This window comes from Glarea lozoyensis (genome assembly GCF_000409485.1).
Source record: "Glarea lozoyensis ATCC 20868 chromosome Unknown GLAREA7, whole genome shotgun sequence".
NCBI classification, from domain to species: Eukaryota; Fungi; Ascomycota; class Leotiomycetes; order Helotiales; family Helotiaceae; genus Glarea; species Glarea lozoyensis.
Genome location: NW_007361002.1, coordinates 2,390,690 through 2,411,319, shown reverse-complemented (window position 1 = coordinate 2,411,319; position 20,630 = coordinate 2,390,690). Strand labels below are relative to the sequence as shown.

Below are 20,630 nucleotides of genomic sequence, written 5' to 3'. Positions count from 1 at the left end.
TTTGTTTCCGAAACCACTTTAAATCGCCTTGATAAGTCGCGACTCGATATCTGGGGGAACGCGACGCGAAGCACCAATCCGAAAGTAGAATTTCTGCCGGAAATAATTTATACACCGCCTATATCTTCATTGCCAAAATTTAAGCGTCGCGAGCGACAACCCCGCCATGCTGTATAGGAACAAAAATGTCAGACCTCGAAGAACGACCCTCAAAGATCCGCAAGGTTAATCCTTCTGAAGAATCTGCAGAGGCTTGGACAGGCATCGAAACGCCAGTCACCGACGCCGAACAACAAGCGCTTGAAGAGAAAGTAGACCCAACAACAACCACAATCTCAGAAGACGAAGATCCCACGACGAACTTTAGACGACCTAGGTACGACATTCAAATAGAGTATCCTCCTGGGATATCAAAATCTCAACGTAAGAAGCTCGCCAGAAAAGCAGAATGGGAGGCTGGTAAAGATTATCGAAAAGCCAAACGGAAGGAGCAACAAAAAGCGAAAAAGGAAAGGAAACGAGAAGCCAAAGCGGAGATTCAAACTAAAATCGAGAATGGAGATTTGGAATTACCAAAACCGCCACCGAAAGCGAATTCAGCGCGACCGGTCCAGGTCCCATTGACTTTGATATTGGATTGCGACTTCGATACTTACATGGTAGACAAAGAAATCATTTCCTTGGGGAGCCAAATCACAAGATGTCATTCTGATAACCGCAAGAGCATGTATAGAAGCCATCTATGTGTTAGTAGCTGGGGAGGGAGACTAAGGGAAAGATTTGAGGGTGTGTTGACGAACAATCATCTGGGTTGGACAGGGGTGAGATTTATGGAGGATGATTTTGAAGTGGTAGGGAAGGTTTTGGATGAGGTTATGAGAGGTAAAGAGGGAGGTGTCCTTGCTGGTGCTCTTGCTGAGACCATAGATGGTGTACAAGAATCATCTGAGCGGCATTCTGTCATAGAGAATGTGGCACCTATAGAGCAACTCGAAGACACAAAGCCAAAGCTGGTGTATCTGTCATCCGACTCTCCTAACACGCTTGAGAGACTGTCGCCAAATACAAGTTATATAATTGGTGGCATTGTCGACAAGAATCGACATAAAGGATTGTGCTACAAGAAAGCATGCGAGCGAGGCATTCCAACAGCAAAATTGCCAATTGGGGAATTTTTGACCATGCAAAGTCGGACTGTGTTGACAGTCAACCACGTCGTGGAAATTATGTTGAAGTGGTTAGAAACTGGTGATTGGGGAGAGGCATTCTTAAAGGTCATTCCAAAGCGAAAGGAGGCTAAGCTCAAGACGACTAGGAGCGAAAGTGAGAACAAGGATGATGAAGATAGTGAGGGAGAGCAGGATGTTGGGGAGGCGGTTCCAGATGGTCCACAGAATTCAAGAAGCGGCATACTAACAGAACAAGTAAAACCCGATGTAGTTGGAACGGGCCCTGAGAGGCAAATAGCAACCGAGCCGTTGTAGGTTTGTAATAATACTATATGAACCGTTCGCCGTCCTTTCAAGCGTTTGAGTGCCTCTACTAAAAACCGAAGAGCCCTGGATATCATTGCCTTGTAATCCAAATATCCTTTTCCCTCGAGTTCCGAATACGCCACTCTAGCTAAAATCAAACTTCCTGGATGCCTCTCACCATGGGATGCAAAAGAATGGGTAATATCGCGTCTATTTCCACCCTCATTCTTTATGCATCCCATTAACATACTCCTCGGCTTTTGTCGCTCTGTCGCACCTTGCTACGACTTCGGGTAGTCCACCTAACACTCTTTCGAGTCCCTTCACCCCATGACTCCAATTCTGCTCAACTGAATCCTGTCTCTCCAATTTTCCAATTCCCAGAACGCTTCCACCAATACTCCTCTTCTTTTCGGCATCGTCCATCTTTGCGGCCAGTACTTTCAGGTTTTCGTCGTCCGCTTCCACTTCTTCCTTAAATCTCTTCTTGTTCTTTTCCACGACAGCGCCAGGAATGTTCCGTCGTAATCGCGCTATCTCCTCTATGAGGTCCTCTTCCTGCCGCGCGTTATCTTTCGCCTTCTCGAATAGTTTATGGTTGAATGGCTCGTGTTCTTCGATGATGCCTGTTGGTAGGGAGCTGGAGGAGAGGACGGATTGAATTTGTTCTTGGGATGGAGAAAGGCCGTTTATTGTTATATTTGGTGCGAGGACTTGGAAAACTTTATGGATATACTGCGCGGCGATGACAAGTTAGAAGAACTAGCGGCGACCCAGGAAGAATAAAAACGCGTACATTATGCACATCCTCTTCTACTCGTTTTCTCATAGCATCTTCTTCCACCCCATCCATCGGCGGTAAAGCTTGATCAATTTTTTCCTCCGCTCCTCGCTGGATATTTCCAACCAAGTACTGCAGATCCTCAATTGATTGCAGTTCTATCTTCCTCTGCAGTTCCGTCATTTTGTTCACTGCCAACCATCTGTTGAGTTTTGTTGGGTAGAACGTGCGTGATGTGCTGCGTACGTCAGTTCGTGTTTTCGAAAGTTGATGTTCGTCGCGAATTTCGTCTGTTTACTTCCCCGGGAAGCCCACCAAAATAGTAACCCGGAGAACCTTATTTCTCTCGTCGTGCCGCGCCGCCGTCTTCTCAAAATGCGGGGTGACGCGAAGTGGGGTCACTTCAACCGTCATCCATTTCTCGACTTATTGTCATTGAGAATAAGAGATACAATTACACACTGTTTCTGGAATTATCCTATGATTCTATTGTAATAGAGCTTAATTGAATTAGTACACTTGAGAACAACAAAATGCGAGCTCGAATTCCTAAGCACATGCAGGTAGGAGCTGCAGGCCCAGCTGCATGCACGGCAACTTTTCCATCCCATCCCATCCCATCACCATGCCTATAGATTCCCCTACAGCTGGAGTTACACGCAGCTCGCTCCGCCTCTAATTTGATAACACGACTTTACTTTGCCACGCAAGCGCATAGTCCAAGTGCTACACTACAGCTTTCTAAGCTCTTCAGCTGTCAGAGGCTGTCACGAGGCGGAATGCTTGATCTACCTTGGTCCCATGTGTTGTGGCTCCCGCGATTGGCAGAGGAGGTTGGAGTAAGAACGGCCCGGAAACAAAACAATTTGTGGTTCTATTGACGCCTCTAATGGTTTCCTGTTAGAAGCACGTCGCTGACCGCTATCTCATGTTCCGTAGGCGCGGAAAAGCCGTATATGTCCGTCGCTTTAAGCAACTTTCTCAATCCGGACTGTGAACACATCAGCTGCAGTTAGCTCATTAATTAGTGAAATGAACCCGCCAGCCACAGGAAAAGTCACTGTCTCGAAAGGCATAGCAACCTTAGGCTTTGCAAGTAACAAACTTCCGTAGATCGGCGTGAGAAGAGATGATTCCAATTGCTAATAGCTGTCCCAACCGGACATGCCAGGCCCTTAAGCTCGTACGCCTTCAATTAATCAAACCAGTCTTATTATGCCCAACGCGATTGCAAACACAATGTGACGCCCTAACCAGAAGCTCTAGAGGCAATCGCCAAATTCCATTGAAAAATGCCAAACTCCTTCAGTTCCAAACCCTGTTCCACATTTGTGCAGACTAGTTGTAAATTCGACGCAACGCAGTCGTCCAGCAGCAATAAAGACTCCGTCGTTGAAATTCATAGGAATCATATGTTCAATCCCAGCGCCAAAGCATGTGCAACTCCATAACCCACTCCGCGGGGCCACTTTCCGTTTAAACACAGATGAGCCTCCCTTTACTGCGGGAACATCTTTTTTATCTCCTCGTCGCTAAGTGTAATTTCATGTACAGGATCACGCTTTCGTTCGAGGGATTCGAAGTCGCATTCGACGTAGGAGGGAAGGAAGATCTCTAGGATTGCGTTAGCAAATCTACTCGAGTACTAAAAACACGCAGACCGTGGAACAAACCTGGATTCCAGTCAAAGCCTTGAGATGACCTAACGCAGGTAATCTACCGAAGAAGCGTGTTAGCAGTGCTTAGTTGCAGCGGGGGTTGATAATGGAACCTACCAAACGTGGCACTCCATCCGGATCTCCAATGTTGATAACGGTGTGTTCTTGCTTAGAGAGAGACGAGCCTGTAAATATGTCAGAAATGTATCACTTCCTTTAGTCTTTTGCTGTCAAGCTGCCAAGATGCCACAGGCATCTGCTCAGAGCAACTGCAGTCCAGACCTCGTGAAGCCTAGCGGATGAGCTGCAAATGGAACTTACTTAATAAACTTGGCCTTCGATCATGACCGTGCTTGGAGACCGATGATGACGAGCCAGGAGGTGTCGCATTTGTTCTTTCTGTGGAGGATTGTGGTGTTTGTGGTGAGCTCGAATAAGACGATACCGAGCCAGCCTTACTGCTTTCCCCATATGCAGTTCTACTCGGGATGGTAATAGAAGACGACATGATGCAAAACAAAACTAGTGTTTAACAGAGCGAGAGAGTTCAAAGATTGTAGAGCGAAGAAGAAGTGTTATCGATTTTGTCAGTGTTGATTTGATTAGGTTGAGAAGAACGGCCTGACTCAGTGAGTAGGTAAGGTAGTGGAAGCTCGAATGATGGATGCTCCAGGTCCGTGCAGGCTGGCAGCTCCCGAGATTCGGCGGTGCTTGCAGTGGAGCCTTAATGCCTGAACTAAAATACTTGTTGCCTCAGGTATCATAGCGCATAGGTAAGGCTGGCAACGTAACGCGCCTCACCGAAGCTATCCTTCCTCCGACGAACTCATCTCACGACATCCACCAACAACAATCCATCAACTCCACAGAGTTGCATTCAGTGTCTTCAGAGCCGCTCACAACAGATTATGGCGGATACAATGGTTGAAAACCCTGCACAGCAGGTTTTACCGCATCGCAAACAGATGCCATCTTCAATACCGAACATCGATTCTCTCGAAGGCCTAGGAACCGATGGGTCGGACGAATATTCAACATTAAAAAAGCTGCAGCGGCACCTTGAGTCAGTTGTGCTGTACACGCCACTCAAATGCAAAACTAATGAGCATATAGATATATCCAGCTTCAAGAAGAATACATCAAGGATGAGCAACGGTTCGTCTTTCCCATACGATCCATTTCCGTTGCATTAGCTGACCATTGCATAGGAGTTTGAAAAGGGAGCTGGTGAGAGCGCAAGAAGAGATCAAGCGTATTCAAAGTGTGCCGCTAGTCATTGGACAGTTTATGGAGGCTATAGATCAGAAGTAAGGTTCCAAGCCAATACCCCGGGTTTCTACTAATACGTCGCAGTACTGGCATCGTGCAATCTTCCACTGGTTCTAATTATGTCGTTCGAATTCTCTCCACTCTCGATCGCGAGCTTCTCAAGCCATCCTCCTCAGTTGCCCTCCATCGCCACTCCAATTCACTTGTCGATATCCTGCCCCCAGAAGCAGATTCCTCCATTGCCATGCTCGGTGCAGACGAGAAGCCAGATGTTACATACGCTGATGTGGGTGGACTGGATATGCAAAAGCAAGAGATCAGAGAAGCCGTAGAACTCCCATTGACTCATTTTGATCTCTACAAGCAAATTGGTATCGATCCTCCGAGAGGTGTTCTTCTGTATGGTCCACCCGGGACTGGAAAGACCATGTTGGTGAAGGCCGTTGCCAATTCGACGACTGCAAGTTTCATACGTGTAGTTGGGTCCGAGTTCGTACAAAAGTATCTTGGAGAAGGTCCACGTATGGTTAGAGATGTCTTCAGAATGGCGAGGGAGAACTCCCCTTCAATCATCTTCATCGACGAAATCGATGCCATCGCGACTAAGCGTTTCGATGCTCAGACTGGTGCTGATAGGGAAGTCCAGCGTATTTTGCTAGAATTGTTGAATCAGATGGATGGGTTCGATCAGACTTCGAACGTCAAGGTCATCATGGCCACCAACAGAGCCGACACGCTGGATCCTGCGCTTCTTCGTCCCGGCCGTCTAGATCGAAAGATTGAATTTCCTAATCTTCGAGACCGCAGGGAGCGACGATTGATTTTTACCACGATTGCCTCAAAGATGTCATTGTCGCCCGAAGTAGATTTGGACAGCTTGATTGTTCGTAATGATCCTCTAAGTGGCGCTATTATTGCGGCTATCATGCAAGAAGCTGGTTTGAGAGCGGTTAGAAAGAACAGATACAACATTATCCAAGCAGATCTCGAAGACGCATACTCAAGCCAGGTCAAGGGCACTCAGGAGGTAAGCAATTTTGTCCTTTGCCAATTACGGAGAACTGCTAACAAGTTTCTAGGCAAATAAATTCGACTTCTACAAGTAGAAATACGAGATGATGGAGCGCTTATTAGATAGACATCCTGCCAACATGGGCTTTGGCAAGCCCTGAGGATTACTCTTTCACCGGAGCGAGCAGATGTATGATGATATAATTACAGGAATAGTGCACTACTACAAAAGGGCATTTGCAAGCCCAAGACCTCGTATGTACCAACAAAATAAACAGAAGGCGTGCAGCTGTACCATTATTCTCAACGCATTGGTCTTTGACATACGTGCTCGTCTCTAATAGATCAGCCGAGCAAGCTGGCTTCAAGCTCAAAACGGTGAACAAAATCTCATCCAGAGACAACTTTCAATCATGCTGTTGATGTTTGAATGGTGAATCCCGACAGAGTCTGTATGGCTGGAATCAGGAACTTGTTGCCAATGAAATCTGTCAGTAGACAAAAGACAAAGGAAGGACTTGCCGCAAATTTGTTAAAAAATCTTAGATACAAGATATGTTAACCTAGAAGGTGAACCGGCGATCTCATGTGTTCCAGGTTTGCAAACTTGTTGTTGCATGCATGTTCAATAGTAACACTGATTCAAAGTGGCACAATGTGGAACTATGGAATACTCCGTACTATTTTGAGTGCGATGTGGCCATAAGGCTGGTAACCGGGTCCGTTCATTGTCCACGCTGTAGAACCAAGAATACCAAACGTACAGCATTGCTCTGATGGATTTAAAAGGGATCGCTTCGCTTCCTGGGAGAGTTACCTACCTTATCTACCTATAGGTATAGGTAGGTAACTGCCCAGGTGCAGGCGAATCTGATGAAGCGAGGCGATGGCCGGACGGGTAATACAGTTAGTTGCTGTATGTACTCTTTTGGAAAGACTAAGATATGGACAAGAGAGATAAAATTGCAGGCTTTTCTGTAAAGGGAAAAGATGTCTCTTAGTCTAACATCTCTCTCTTTCTTATTTCATTAATCCTGTCATCATCAGCGACAAATTGCAATAGCTATTTGACTCATCTCCGACTGAACATCGATATGTACTTAGAAACACTACCCTACGTCAATATGCATTTCTTCTATATCGCCCTATTTATCACCTTCCTCTCTACCTGTGTTTTTAGCAAGAATCCTAAGCTTAATCAATACCAAAGTATAGAAGACTGGTATAGCCACTCTACATATCATCTACTTATATACTTACCTAATTCTAGTAAAGCCGATGTAAACATTATCAGTCATTCTTCTCCGCCATTGAACACTTGTCATAGAATCGATAAAAAGACAAAGGCATTGTATTTAGTTACAGGTGATGGAGCTCTTACTGGCCGTTTTGCTTGTATGTTTTGCGCCATTTGTATATTACTTCGAAGTGTCGGGGGTTGTACTGTGCTAATAAGAGAATCATTAGATTGCTCTGATGGCGATTGCGTTCGTTGCCGTCATGATGATCACAATAAAGGTCTTAGGCGGGGACGTTGTCTTGAGAGCGAACCAGGTCAAGCTCATATCTGGTTCGGGTGGCTGTTGTTCTGAATATCCACCATTAATAGAGCATCTTTTGCAATTCAGATATATTTGGACTCTGGCTAGTTGATTCATCTCCCTGGTCTCATATTTACCAGTTAATGGTATTTACAAATTTGGTGCACTGTTGCAAATGTAAGATAGAACTACCAAGTAAGCTGCTCGGCTATCAGTGCCGTTGCGACGTTTCGTACATTGTTAAGACTTAAGTCCTGGGACCGGTAACAAAATTATTGGATCTGAAGAAGGATGGTTGTAGCGATTGGTCGACTCATCTGCTCTAAGCCCCAACACTGTTGATTCATGCACCTCGCCGCCGTTAGATTGCTCCAGATTGGCTTTCCAGGCGCGCCAGGGCTGACGGACGCACTTGTCACTTTCTCGCCAAGAGCTCATCCTGGAGTCTTGGACCCAACGCGGAAACTATGTTTTTGAATTCCTCCTGCCACCGTCTCTCATCATCAAAATATACTTCCTCTTGCAGAACATCAATCGTCGAGTGTCACACTCCCTCGTTGATACGCGGCCACCCGTTGTTACACTTGCACTGCCCCTGCTGGTAACAAAAGCTCGCTGCCCTCGGCTGGTTGCCTTACCCCTTGAAAATGGTCCAGAAGCAAAACGAGATGCTCAATGGTTTCTGGCGCATCAAATGGTGGAGGTATCGATACGCAATACTAGCTGGAATATTATTAAACATATTCCTCATCAATCATTTCTTTCTCGATCAATCGATATCAGACCTCAACCCTTTCCCAGCTACGCAGTACCCCCCGCCAACTGTACCCCGTCCGAAAGACGCAGATGCACCACCAGCACCCTCGGGAGTTATAGTCACTCCACCGAAATCGTCTGCGACGTACAACCTGAATGATTACAACTTTAACGGACAATACGTGGGATGGCCGCTCGAGCGGTTGTGCGGCGAGACCAAGTGGCAAGAAGGGCTGGTCTTCGTATGCGACAACAATTCTGGAGGAATTGGCAACATTCGAAACTTCATCTTGACCTGTATTCGATATGCTATCGAGGCTGGCGCAACTGGTATTACAATGCCTCAGATTCAGCGACGCTCGGAAACGGATCTTGCAAATATCTTCACTACTGGGTTCAAACCGCTCAACTACTTTTTCGACGAAGAGCACTTCCGCAGCTCTATAGAGACTTACTGTCCGCAGATGAAAATCTTCAACACGAAAACCGATATTCCAAACGCGGGTAAAATACAAGAGATCACCGAATTCTATCCCAAGGATCTCAATGTCGATACAGATGGATGTGACGGGCGTGGTGTAAACCGACATTTGGATCAATTCCGTCAGAAGTTTGACCAGTGGATTCGCGATAACAAACGACCATCAAGCTGGGAGGAGCCAACCACATTGAGGTTTAGATGGGCAACATTCTTTGAGTGGCCCATCATCCGAGATGGGCCGGAATTCGCGGCAACTTTTGGCGATCTGCTGAGAATTAATAAGGATATCGAGAAGATTGCTGTGAAGACAATCTTGGAGCTTCAGAAATTTGCTGGCGTCCAGCCTGACGGAACCCTTATCACGGCACCCTACCTAGGCGTTCATCTGAGGACAGAGAGCGATGCGCTTAACTTCTGGCCAGACTTTGATACTCAAAGTGACGGATATATCCGGGAGGCGGATACACGAAATATGAAGCACGCATACTTGGCGTCAGGAAATGCTACCGACGGCCACAGATTTGGTGCTAAAGCCTTTGACAAGCTGGGGTTGAAAGTAACTCAGAAAATGGACTTATTGAAGGGAGAAGATTTAAAGGCTCTGACAGATTTGAGCTGGGATCAACAAGCCCTGGTGGATTATTTGGTACTATCTAAGAGTACTCATTTCACCGGATGTTCATTCTCTTCTTTCGCTATGAACATTGGAATCAAGAGACACTTGATGACCGGAGGAATCAACTCGCGCCCATGGCGGAGTCCGGGAGACGTCTTTTCGACTCTCGTTGGGAGATTTGACAGCTGGTATGGTGATTGGATGTTCATGTACGAATGCATGTGGCCATGATCCTATTAACATGGAAATTTGTCATCATTACGACCAGCCCAGCACTTCCTTCGATAGAGGTCAAAGCAACTGGAATATATATCACATCGAGCTTAGAGCTCAACTGTACAAATTCGAGGCGACCGCCAGTGGAAGCAGTCAAGGAGGTAGCCACATCTTAGTTCGTGTTAGATCGCGGAGCACTGGGGCTTTGTACCAGCATATAAGGGCAACATCAACGTTTGAAGAAATGGGCATATAAATGGAGTTTACAGCGTTTGTTTAATTATAATTCTGGGCGCAAATAGTCACAAGAATCGTTTCGGTTGGCAAAGCGGCGTACTACACTAGAGGGTATACACAGTTTGATCCGAAAACTTGCAGATTTTGTGCAATATCGTAGTCTGCCTACTCCACAAGGCGTATTTCAGATTGCGTATTCTTGATCGCAACCAAAATGCCCAAATTCCACATGTTCTGACAGGCATCAGCATTATTCACGATGTTGTAACTCGATCTCGGGCGCTATTATTTCTTGGGAGATTGATTGCGAAGCCGGTAGCCAAGGTATTTTCACTGGCTGGCTGCCTTGTTCGCCTTGTGTTTCCTAACGCGTACACTTCGTATCCCGGATGTCAGCCGCTCCATGTGTATAATGTATACTAGCGAAGAACATGTACGTAATATGCCATGGCCTTGACAATCACGGAGATGAGAATGGTATTATTGCCGCAGTTCCGCCTCTGTGACCGTCAGCAATAATCAAACATATTTGTTGACGGTATGTATAGCGAGGTACGATCAGATTTTGTTCGAAAGTCAGAATCACCTAGAGCAATACTAATGGTCTGAGTGTCTTTATTCTCGCCTACTTCTAATTACTGTCGGAACAATTCGTATAATTTCATTTGATTGTAGTTCCGAAAACAACAAGATGCTTCAAACGACTTTACTCGCTTGCCTCGCTGCTCTCTGCAATGGCCAATTCGTTATTCCCCTTCCAGCTCTTACAGGACCTAGTCAGGTTGGCACCATTACTCTAGAGCTAGTCGACAATACACGTCTCGATCCTCTGAGTCCAACACCTCAGGCCCGGGATCTGATGATTTCGGTTTTCTATCCCATCCAGCACACCCGACGTTACACGCTTTCTCCCGCCTACGATCCTCTATACGCCGAGTTCTTAACCACTTCTCTCGGTGTCCCTCCAGGAATTTTCTCAAGTGTCATTTCTCAATCTTACGCTGGTGCATATCTCCATCCTCCAGATGCCAATCCAGGACAACCCAACATTCTCCTATACTCCCCCGGCTACGGTGGTTCAAGAGAGGAATATACGGCAACACTCGAAAACCTAGCATCTTATAACTACATCGTCGTAGGCATAGACCACCCATACGACACTGGATTCATCGCATACCCCAACAACCGCACCGTCACCCCCATCGGCGACCCAATAGGCGACTCTCCAGACGTTCCCGCTACATCCGCAAATCTAACACAATACCGCGCCGCGGACTTCATTTCCGTGATCAACGCCCTAGGCAAGAATGCGACTTTCGCAAAGCAAATCCCAGGTGTCCACGGCAAGCTCGACGTCTCGAAAGTCGGAGTCCTAGGCCACAGTCTTGGGGGTGCTTCCGCCGCTACAGCCATGGCCTTGGACTCCCGCTTTGCTTGCGGTTCCAACCTCGACGGCGCATTCTGGGGCAATCTCACGCAGATCTCCAAAGCTGTTACCAAGCCGTTCCTGCTAGTAGAAGCGAATGGACACAATAGAACCTCCGACGCATCGTTTGCTGCGTTCTTGGATGCGAATCCGAAGGGGAAATATGTGCTTGATGTGAAGAACGCGAAACATGCAACGTTTACTGATTTGGCATATTTGTCTGATGTCGCCAAGGCCGCTGGGATTCCGGTTCCTGAGCAGGATTTTGGAACGATTGGGGGAGAGCGGATGTTAGTTCTTCTAGCGAAGTATCTGGATGTGTATTTCCGGAAGTGTCTTGGTGGTGGTGATATTAAGAAGGGCTTGGAAGGAGTGACTGGATTTCCTGAGGTCACTTTAAGCTAGTGATACGGAATAGAGCTGACTCTCCGAGTGTGGTGAGGTCTCTTAAGGAGCTCGAATGGCAGAAGTTTCCTGTCGATAAATATTTAGCACACAGTCCCAAACGCTACATTTAGCTGATTCACTTACATAATATCATATATACTACCTAGGTATCCAATGCTCTGACTAGATGAGCCCTCTTTGACTCGAAATTTCGAGCCTGACCAATATCAAATGGCATTATGGCGGTATCTGCTCAAAATGCCACTTAAAACTCAACGGTACCTCTGTTGTTTACCCGAATGCAACACAGATGAAGCGACTTAGTGCCAACCACATAGACAAATTCGAAAGATTGAGCTGCCTCTAGTGGAACTCTGATTTCCTCGATGCTGCAGGACATGTCTGGCACTTTGTATGAAGTTTGCTACATTTGCAACAGTGGAATACTATTACGAAAATTAGTGATAAAAAAGCCGGGTGACTGGTGTTCCTTTCACTCCACCAGAAAGCTTTCATATTTTCGCTAGATGGTTCTTAAATAAACGCCCATCGCCAGCGCCAGTTCGCATCATTCCGAACTATTGCTGCCCAAGTATGGAGTTTCTTGTTTGGTGCGATTTAAAGTGACTTATGAGCACCGAATCAGCATCTGAAAAGATTAGCATTCCTCTTGCAACTGTTGATGAAAAGCACTTCTGATTTCTCGAGTTGAGTTTGCTAGGAATTAGGAGAGCCATCGACAATTCATCCGTATACATAGAAAATGAAACATGTAGTACCCATGAATAAACTTTCAAAAATAAGGTTTCCACAATATTGACGACTGAGCGAGACGTACCGGTAGCAGCTTCAAAATTAAGGCAATTTGGCAGCTGCTAGCAGCGAACAGATATTATTGAATCTCTCTCGTAGCCTAGCTATCCATAATATATAAAACCAATTATGCTACATATAAACCGACTGCTTGGTCACATGCGCGTTACATTAATACCTAGCACCAAGCCACAAGGGCAATCTTTTCGATCCCTTATCGTGACTGCGAGAGATAAAGTCAATCGAGTATGAGTTTACCGCCTGAGCTTTTATGATAACTGTATCGACCCAGCTTCTTATTTATAGCTGTCTCGGCGTGCTCATTCCTGGTAAATTGTTGGTCTTTCCTCCTTCAATAGTCAAGGCTGCCATCAAATCCCTCGCCGTGATGGTCTAACCCGTTGCTTCTCCATCTTCTTCTTGCCTCCGGCTTCTCTTCCCTATTCTCCAGACTTACGCAGGACTGCTCAATCTAGTTCGTATGAGGTATGCTGTTTTCTACTGGCGAGACATTTGCGAAGTATCGAGTGTTCGTGTAAAATTTGGACCTTAAAAAGGTGGCTTTATTGCCCTGTTTGCCCTTTTTCTTTTGGCAGATAGGATGGGATAATTTACTTTTACCAACCACTGTGTCTAATTGACGCTAATAGCTTGCTTGTTTTGGCTATTTGAAATAACGGACCCCGCTTCTGCAATATGTTAGCTGTATCCCGGCCTGATTTTGATCTGTTGCAACTCACTGTTTTTGGATTTCTTCTCTGCTTTCCTTCCAGACTTTTCTTCATGCCTTCTCTTCTTTCCATGGCTCGCTTCCTTCTTAGAAGATGTGTCTGTTTTGTGCGTTTTGGTGGGTTCAGCTGGAACGCTGTTCGATGCGTCTACCATCTCAACATCGGATTCTTCAGAAGACTCAGAACCCAGTTTACCACCGTCACCTTCACCAAATCCTATCGGCAAGAACCTCATTTTCAAGCCTTTGGGTTGCTGTCTGACGGGTTTCTTGGCAGGTACAGTAGCTTTGGAAGATGCCGAACCGGAATCGTTCACACCGGGTAAGCTGACTATTCGTCTCAGGTGAAGTACCTGGTCAATTGGCCTCGAAACTAAATCCCAATCAGACAGGTCTGTCTCCAGGGAGTAAGTTTTAAATACCTGTCTTGTACCCCTCGCTAGTAGAGGAGGGGATCATGAGAATGGTGCCAGAATTCTGCTCAGGATCGTTTTCACTACTCTTGGCAAATCCGTAGTCAGCTCCATCCTTAGAATATACCGTGTCCCCGTTTTTCACATCAAGTAGAGAAATATTCTCGATAGATGAAATAGGCACAGATGCTGGCGCCGTAAAATACCAAATCTGTTTCCCACCTAAGTTCGACTTCTTAAAAGCGTCCGAAACTGCCCCCACATCTTTTACCGTGGTTTTTTCGAAGCCTGTTGGTGGGGTATATTTAACAGGCGCTCTTGTAGTAACGACAGGCGGAGCGGAAGGCGCAGGAACACTACTGCGAAACAATTAGTTTTGAAAAAGGAGGAATTGAATACATCTTACTTTGTGCCCTTTGCTGTTTGGGATACTTCCTCCTCGTCTTCATCGTCCTGTTCTTCGGCGCCGCTCTCCTCACCTTCGGTACTCTCTTGACTGGAACTATCGTTTTCGCTAGAGCTGTCACTACCATCCGGTGCTGGCGGCTTCCCATTATTGGTTAAAGCGCTTTTAGAAGGTATCTTGGGAAGAGATTCGGCGTCGCTGTCAGAGGCTGAATCATCCCCACTGTCTTCGACAAATTCCGTACTCAGCACTTTGGAGGGGACTTCGCGTTTCTCGGACTTCTTAGAGGTGCGATGTTTTTTGTCTTTAGCGTTCTTCGCGAGGGCGTGCGAGGAAGGAGTGGCTTTCGGCATGGTGAGGTTCTGAGGAAATATTCCAGCTGGCAGGTTTGGCGCAACCGCTGCGGGTAGGAATCAAAAAGATGAAGCTCAAGAACTTTTTTAATGGGTCGGCAAAAATTCGGATAATCTTTGCTCACGAACTCTTCTTGGTTCCAGCCTGTTAGTTCATGAGCTCCCTAACTTACGTCCTTCTATTGTAATAACGTAAAATTTGTTGATTTGAGACCCAGAATCGTCGGTATGAATGTTCCTAAGAAACGTCGGAAGATTGATGCTCCTTCTAATGGCCCTCGTAAGTTTTTCAATTTCCAACACAACACCTGCTGAACCGCAGTAGCGATGAGCGCCATTGCAGCACGGCGTGCGAGAATTGAAGCCAAAACCGAGCATCCAGGGCCAAGCGTTGATACTAAAACACCACATCCAAAGCCAATGTTGGCTGAAGTCGCTGAAGTCTCTCCATCAGGCCCGGGTTCTTCGATTTCTCAAAACCTTGGGAACATTACTCATCCCAGTGTCCGTACCAATACCTTAGATCAAAGACGTGCTCTAAAGATCAATGATGGACAGGGTGACTTAGATACAGAATTATCGTGAGTTAAGCACATTCGGTTTCATGCTCTATTAATGATTCAGGAAGCGTAGAACTATGGGAAGATTCTCCTGAGCCGTCCCCAGAAAAGGCGACTATTATGCTTTCCACATTTCGGCCTAGTAGAGAATTGAAAAACTTCAAAGAATTGAAAAATGGCGATTTGTTGATCCGACTGGCTCCTGGTGAGGTAAGCAAATCAAAGGCGACACACAGAGTATTTCTCTAAGACCTCTAGCGACTGGTTATTCTAGGGCAATATGAAATGTTAGTATTGAAAGGAGAGATTACCTTCTTGGGTGCTACGATATCCGCAACTACCACTGTACACGCCATATACGCCCCGTCATCGCACTCCCTGCCGGTGATCCGATGTCTAGGAACTGAAGTAGGCCATGCAGAAATCCTCTTCCGGCATAGTAAAAGTGGCCTCGAGACTTTGCACACATTATCACCCCTATTTGCCAAAATTTGGAATGACGGGAAACGTCCATTTGGAGACGAATTTCCCTCACTTCTAAAAAGCAACAGGAGCTCAACATATCAGATTGTGCGATCACTGTACCGCTTTCTCAATTTGAGCTGACAAACATCTCAGATATTCTCTGCCAGTGCCCAGAGGGCATTTCTGCAGCCGCTTGTATCTCCACCACAGTGGAATGCTATGCTTGCAAATCTGGCTGACACAAGCCCCAGGAGCAAATCTGTTAGCATGCTTTGTGGCCCGAAAGCTTCTGGAAAATCGACATTTACGAAACTTTTGGCCAACAAGCTTCTCCTAGCGTCTTCGAAATCACAATCAATAGGCGTGGCGATCTTAGATCTGGACCCTGGGCAGCCTGAATTTTCATTGCCCGGACAGCTGTCCCTGATTCATTTACGAGAACCGAACTTTGGACCCCCTTTTTCTCATCCGCGAGCTTCAAAAAAGAGCAATATCATCCGGTCTCATGCGATTGCTGCAGTCTCCCCTTCCATGGACCCAAATCTATATACTGCCTGTGCCATTGACCTTTATACGCATTATCGCATTCTTGTCCAGAAATTCCCAGAATGTCCTTTGATTATCAACACCCCAGGCTGGGTTTTGGGCACCGGGCTGGAGATTCTCGTAGAATTAATTTCTAAGATACATCCAACTGAAGTCATCTACATGTCTGAGGACGGACCTCGTGAAGTCGTTGATAGCCTCAAAGAATCTGCTGGCTCTACGCCCGTATATACCCTCCCGTCTCAGGCTAGTGAGTACACGACTAGGACAGCAGTACATCTGAGAACCATGCAATACATGTCGTATCTTCACTTGAATGCGAGTGTGAATGAAGTCTTGTCCTGGAACAACGCGCCACTAACATCAGTCCGGCCGTGGGAAATTCATTATTTAGGCGACAAAGCTGGCTTATTGGCAATAATATGTTATGGAGAGCAGCCATCGGCGAACTTATTAGCTGAGACAATCAATGGCACTTTGGTGTCAGTGGTCGTAGTTGACGATATGAAAGCAATTCCGGGATGGAAGACTAAAGAGGAGGACGTCCCTAAGGCCCAGGCCCAAGCTCAAGATAATGGTGGGATGGGAGATGAGAATTATGTGGCATTCGAAGATCACTCGGAAATTGGGCTCTTTGACGTCGACGAACTTCATCCCATTTCACTTACGGAGCCACTAATCATACGGACGCAAGCCGAGAAACTACCTTACTTCAACCCCGAAAACGCCATCTCCCTTAACCCCAGATATTCGCAAGCTCTGGGCTTAGCTCTCATCCGCGGTATCGATGTTCCTCGGCGAAAGTTACAGATTTTGACGTCCATCGAACCTAGCGTTGTCGAGGAGATCAATCGGATGGGGAAAAATATAGTACTCATCAGTGGCAAGTTGGATACACCTGGATGGGCTTATACAGAAGAGCTAGTACAACGTGAAGTGATAGCAAAGCAGAACGGCGATGAAGCAACGACTGATGATTTCGACAAGGATAGAGAAGAGATGGTGGATGACAATGCAGATGTAGACGATTCTTTCACAGAAACTCCTTGGGTACAGAGATTACAGGGGTCCGAAGGAAGGGGAGTTGGATCGAGAGTTTGGAGGGTGAGAAGAGACCTTGGAAAGAACGCCGATACTGTAACGTAGGCGGGAAAATGGTGTCAGTCAGCAGTTAATTCTAAGTCTTTATATTTAACAGAAACGTTTACCCTCGTGTTTTATGTCAGGACATTCATGTGTATAGAATGCCCACTTGGATGATAATTGGGGTTGTCGAAGCGTGTAGGTGGTTTGGCTGCAAAGGATGGACGAAACCAAAAATCAATCAATAGACTTACCTTGTGATTTTCAGTACTCTCCTTAGATCCATAGTACAAGACCTATAACTGTAAGATTTCTGCACTCATAAAAGCAGTTATCAGACACATACATTCTTACTAAGGAACAATAACCTTTCCAAAACCTCACTTCATGTTCAACCTTCCTCGCTCGTACACCTCAACCCTATTAAGCCAACAAGCTCCTTACCCCCCCTCTAAGCGAGCCCTCCCGCTACCGTCACACGATTTCTCCTCCCGCGAATCCTACGTTTCGAACATCCAACCCCTCATTGGTCAGCTCTGCGAACAAAGTTTCAAATCGTTTGTGATCCTCCCGTCCCGATCGCTCGCCTCACATCCACGTCTCTCCCGGACAAATCCCATCTACACCTTCCAGATCAGTCCCACCACCGAACCCTCGGCTTCAGAAGGATACCTGCTTCCCATGTGTCACGTCGCTGGTGATCGTCTGTGCCTCGGGAGGACAGGATATACCGAGAAGTGGGGGAGGGGGATTTTGGTAGTGTTTGAAACGAGAGTAGGGAGTTGAAGAAATTTGTTTTGCTGAGGAGATGTTGGCGTAAGGAAGTGAGGGTTGGTGGTTCTGTAGACTCGTTGTTGGAAAAGAAGGAATTCGTGCTTCGTGAGTGAAGTCCTGAGATTGTACCTGCGTTTTCTGGACTAGGAATAATGTTGGTGAGCTTGGTGGAAGGATTGTACCTGCTTTAACGAGGCTGAGACCGTGGGTCTGTACTTGTACGACCGAGATTGATGACCCGAAAGTTGCAGTTCCTGGCTCGTGGTGGACAGAGAATTGGTGCGCACCTTACGTTTATACGGGTAGATGCCAGTAGATCTAAACATGTTTACGTCTTATCAGGTTTTTTTGTTGAAACAAAAAGGCATCCTCTGCTTAAATAGGAGAGAGTAGAATGAAGAATATCGTGTCTAGCTGAAAAGCTAATTGGTGAGTTACGACAGCTACCTGTTCGTCTATTGAGAGTCCGGAATTTATTAGGACAACGAATCGCGGGACTTCCGGTATGGCGTAGTGCGACACTCAGTTCCAGACCTATACCATCTTCCTGGTGAGTCGTGATCGCCGGTACAAAATGTGTGGAATCACGAGCAATTACTATATATGGAAAAACACGAGTGTGTTCCCCGACGCTGTGCGAACTTGACAGAAATGAGACAAGTAGAAACGACGCACTGAGGTGGATACAGTTAGGTCAAACGATACCATTCAAGTGTCATTATCATGTTGCGATAGGAAAGGCAGATCAGAAATAGGGTTCCAATTATAAACGGAGATAGTTAGAGATTCATTATACAATTAGAAAATACATCGTGACACATTATTTCCCAGCCCAACCATCGAACATGCTTTACGCTGTTGATACCCATCCAATTTCCTAACTCCAGATTGATCCCAAGTAGCATGCAATATCGTATTTCCCATATTTTCCAAGTTTAGTTTCGTATGCCAAAGGCGGCTTTCTGAGCAACAAGATTTCGTCTGCTCTTCTCCACGACAGATAGAATACTCATGACAGCTAGGAAGTCAAACTCCTCCCCCAGGTTTGTCATTCCAGCAGCATTCAAGAATCGAAACATTCCCAGAACCTTGCTTTTACCCGTCATATGCTTCGAAGAGGCGCCTAAGCCTGCGTAGACAGCCACCGTAGCGCCCGTAGATATCCGTACAAGTTTCATTCCTCCAGATTCTTTTGTGCCAGAAGATGTTCGGATGAAAGGGCCAGTCGAGTAGCGCCATTCGAATCGTTCACGGACAAACGAATTTGGCAAAGTATGTGAGAATGAGAACCTTTCTGCCGTGAACATGCCACCTGTGGGTGAGAGTTGTTCCGTCCGAAGCCTTGGAACATTGCTATTCGAGGAGTCGGTAGATATGGTTGGAGAATTTGGAAGGGAGATAGTGCGGTATGTTGGCGTCACCGTCGAGCCACAAGGACATATTGTTATGTCGGCCTTCTCTGAACCTGCTTGGTATTCGACGTATGAGAGTACAGGTGAGCTCTTGCTAGGCCCAGTATGAAGGAGAATATCGGGTCTGTGATCGAACTCAAATGGTGAAGGGTCACTTCCAACGGATATGTAGAGCAGGTGAGGTGGTGATGGTAGAGGTTTTACATCGTTTGGCGACGGTGCTGGAGGCGAAGGAGATAACGCGAAGTCGTCTCCATTCTTACGGTAGAATGTGATATCTCGAGGTAATCGAGGGTATGAAGACATCGATGCTAAAATCGGCTCTGTAACGACCTCTGGCAAGTCCGAATATGCTGAGGGGCTGATATCGCCAATGTTTTGCCAATAAGATGTGGTATCTTGAGGGAGACTTGAGTATGAAGGCTTTGATGCTAGGAACTGGCCTGTGACAACCTCCGGCAGATCTGAATACACGGACGGGCTAACATCACCCCCTTTCCTACGGTAAGATGCGATATGTTGCGACAGACTCGAATGTGAACGTTTCGTTGCCAGGACTGGCTTGGTGACGACCTCTGGTAAGTCCGAATAGACTCTTGGTTTGACGAATGACCCATCATCGAATCCCAAAATCTTCTTCCACTTCCTGTCCGAGTTCGATCGTAGTAAATCTTCTTCTGTAGGCCTATTCAACATGAGTTCTTCCACCCGTCGGTGGGCATCTCTCTGAGAAAATGAGTCCAGCATGGTGCTGATGGTTGGCTTCGACAACGTGGAAATGGAAAGTCGCAGTATAAGTGAGGGTTTCGTTCCTGGGAGCTTATTATGAGCATGGTAGGCACATGCCGGTTAAAGCTAGGGCTGAAACGCCGAAGAGAATGGTGATCTTCGACGAACGTAATTGGCCGATCGATACGCACAAGAGCTGCACGTAGGATGCAGGGGAGTTCTACAAGGGGAAGTTGACTGGTGACAGTCGGCAGAAGCGGGATGGACCCTACCAAGGCAGATGGGAATATGGAGAAAATTAACCACTCGGCTATCTAGACAAAATACTGAGTGATGATGTTTGCTCGTGATCTTGGATAAGGGTCTGAATATATCGTGTGAGGTTCAGATAAAAAGAACCGCAAGACCGACAAAGAGGGAAGCATGGTCTCGGAACATCCAGAGGATACTCGGTCGAGGTGGCGCCTAACTTGAAGCTTACCACCCACCACA

General features: G+C 46.4%; 9 protein-coding genes across 9 annotated transcripts; 5 read left to right on the top strand and 4 right to left on the bottom strand.

Moving 5' to 3' along the window:
* Positions 1–185: 185 nt before the first annotated feature.
* GLAREA_01954 (uncharacterized protein) lies at positions 186–1,484 on the top strand (the record flags this gene model as incomplete). The annotated part of the gene is made up of 1 exon (XM_008089170.1): positions 186–1,484. One exon carries the CDS (start codon positions 186–188, stop codon positions 1,482–1,484), a length of 1,299 nt encoding a protein of 432 aa, XP_008087361.1.
* Positions 1,485–1,697: 213 nt separating this feature from the next.
* GLAREA_01953 (uncharacterized protein) lies at positions 1,698–2,439 on the bottom strand (the record flags this gene model as incomplete). Its single annotated transcript, XM_008089169.1, has 2 exons — positions 1,698–2,210; positions 2,272–2,439. 2 exons carry the CDS (start codon positions 2,437–2,439, stop codon positions 1,698–1,700), a joined length of 681 nt encoding a protein of 226 aa, XP_008087360.1.
* A 1,315-nt stretch (positions 2,440–3,754) lies between these two features.
* Positions 3,755–4,422, bottom strand: GLAREA_01952 (uncharacterized protein; the record flags this gene model as incomplete). The annotated part of the gene is made up of 4 exons (XM_008089168.1): positions 3,755–3,870; positions 3,930–3,972; positions 4,032–4,099; positions 4,236–4,422. 4 exons carry the CDS (start codon positions 4,420–4,422, stop codon positions 3,755–3,757), a joined length of 414 nt encoding a protein of 137 aa, XP_008087359.1.
* Positions 4,423–4,822: 400 nt separating this feature from the next.
* On the top strand, positions 4,823–6,289 carry GLAREA_01951 (P-loop containing nucleoside triphosphate hydrolase; the record flags this gene model as incomplete). The annotated part of the gene is made up of 5 exons (XM_008089167.1): positions 4,823–4,977; positions 5,028–5,069; positions 5,123–5,221; positions 5,268–6,210; positions 6,263–6,289. 5 exons carry the CDS (start codon positions 4,823–4,825, stop codon positions 6,287–6,289), a joined length of 1,266 nt encoding a protein of 421 aa, XP_008087358.1.
* Positions 6,290–8,382: 2,093 nt separating this feature from the next.
* On the top strand, positions 8,383–9,819 carry GLAREA_01950 (uncharacterized protein; the record flags this gene model as incomplete). Its single annotated transcript, XM_008089166.1, has 1 exon — positions 8,383–9,819. One exon carries the CDS (start codon positions 8,383–8,385, stop codon positions 9,817–9,819), a length of 1,437 nt encoding a protein of 478 aa, XP_008087357.1.
* A 913-nt stretch (positions 9,820–10,732) lies between these two features.
* Positions 10,733–11,872, top strand: GLAREA_01949 (alpha/beta-Hydrolase; the record flags this gene model as incomplete). Its single annotated transcript, XM_008089165.1, has 1 exon — positions 10,733–11,872. One exon carries the CDS (start codon positions 10,733–10,735, stop codon positions 11,870–11,872), a length of 1,140 nt encoding a protein of 379 aa, XP_008087356.1.
* Positions 11,873–13,300: 1,428 nt separating this feature from the next.
* GLAREA_01948 (uncharacterized protein) lies at positions 13,301–14,569 on the bottom strand (the record flags this gene model as incomplete). The annotated part of the gene is made up of 4 exons (XM_008089164.1): positions 13,301–13,356; positions 13,408–13,770; positions 13,820–14,169; positions 14,217–14,569. The coding sequence occupies 4 exons, from the start codon at positions 14,567–14,569 to the stop codon at positions 13,301–13,303; spliced, it is 1,122 nt and encodes a 373-aa protein (XP_008087355.1).
* A 228-nt stretch (positions 14,570–14,797) lies between these two features.
* On the top strand, positions 14,798–17,286 carry GLAREA_01947 (uncharacterized protein; the record flags this gene model as incomplete). Its single annotated transcript, XM_008089163.1, has 5 exons — positions 14,798–14,849; positions 14,895–15,150; positions 15,198–15,339; positions 15,388–15,537; positions 15,748–17,286. 5 exons carry the CDS (start codon positions 14,798–14,800, stop codon positions 17,284–17,286), a joined length of 2,139 nt encoding a protein of 712 aa, XP_008087354.1.
* Positions 17,287–18,932: 1,646 nt separating this feature from the next.
* GLAREA_01946 (uncharacterized protein) lies at positions 18,933–20,156 on the bottom strand (the record flags this gene model as incomplete). Its single annotated transcript, XM_008089162.1, has 1 exon — positions 18,933–20,156. One exon carries the CDS (start codon positions 20,154–20,156, stop codon positions 18,933–18,935), a length of 1,224 nt encoding a protein of 407 aa, XP_008087353.1.
* Positions 20,157–20,630: the final 474 nt, after the last annotated feature.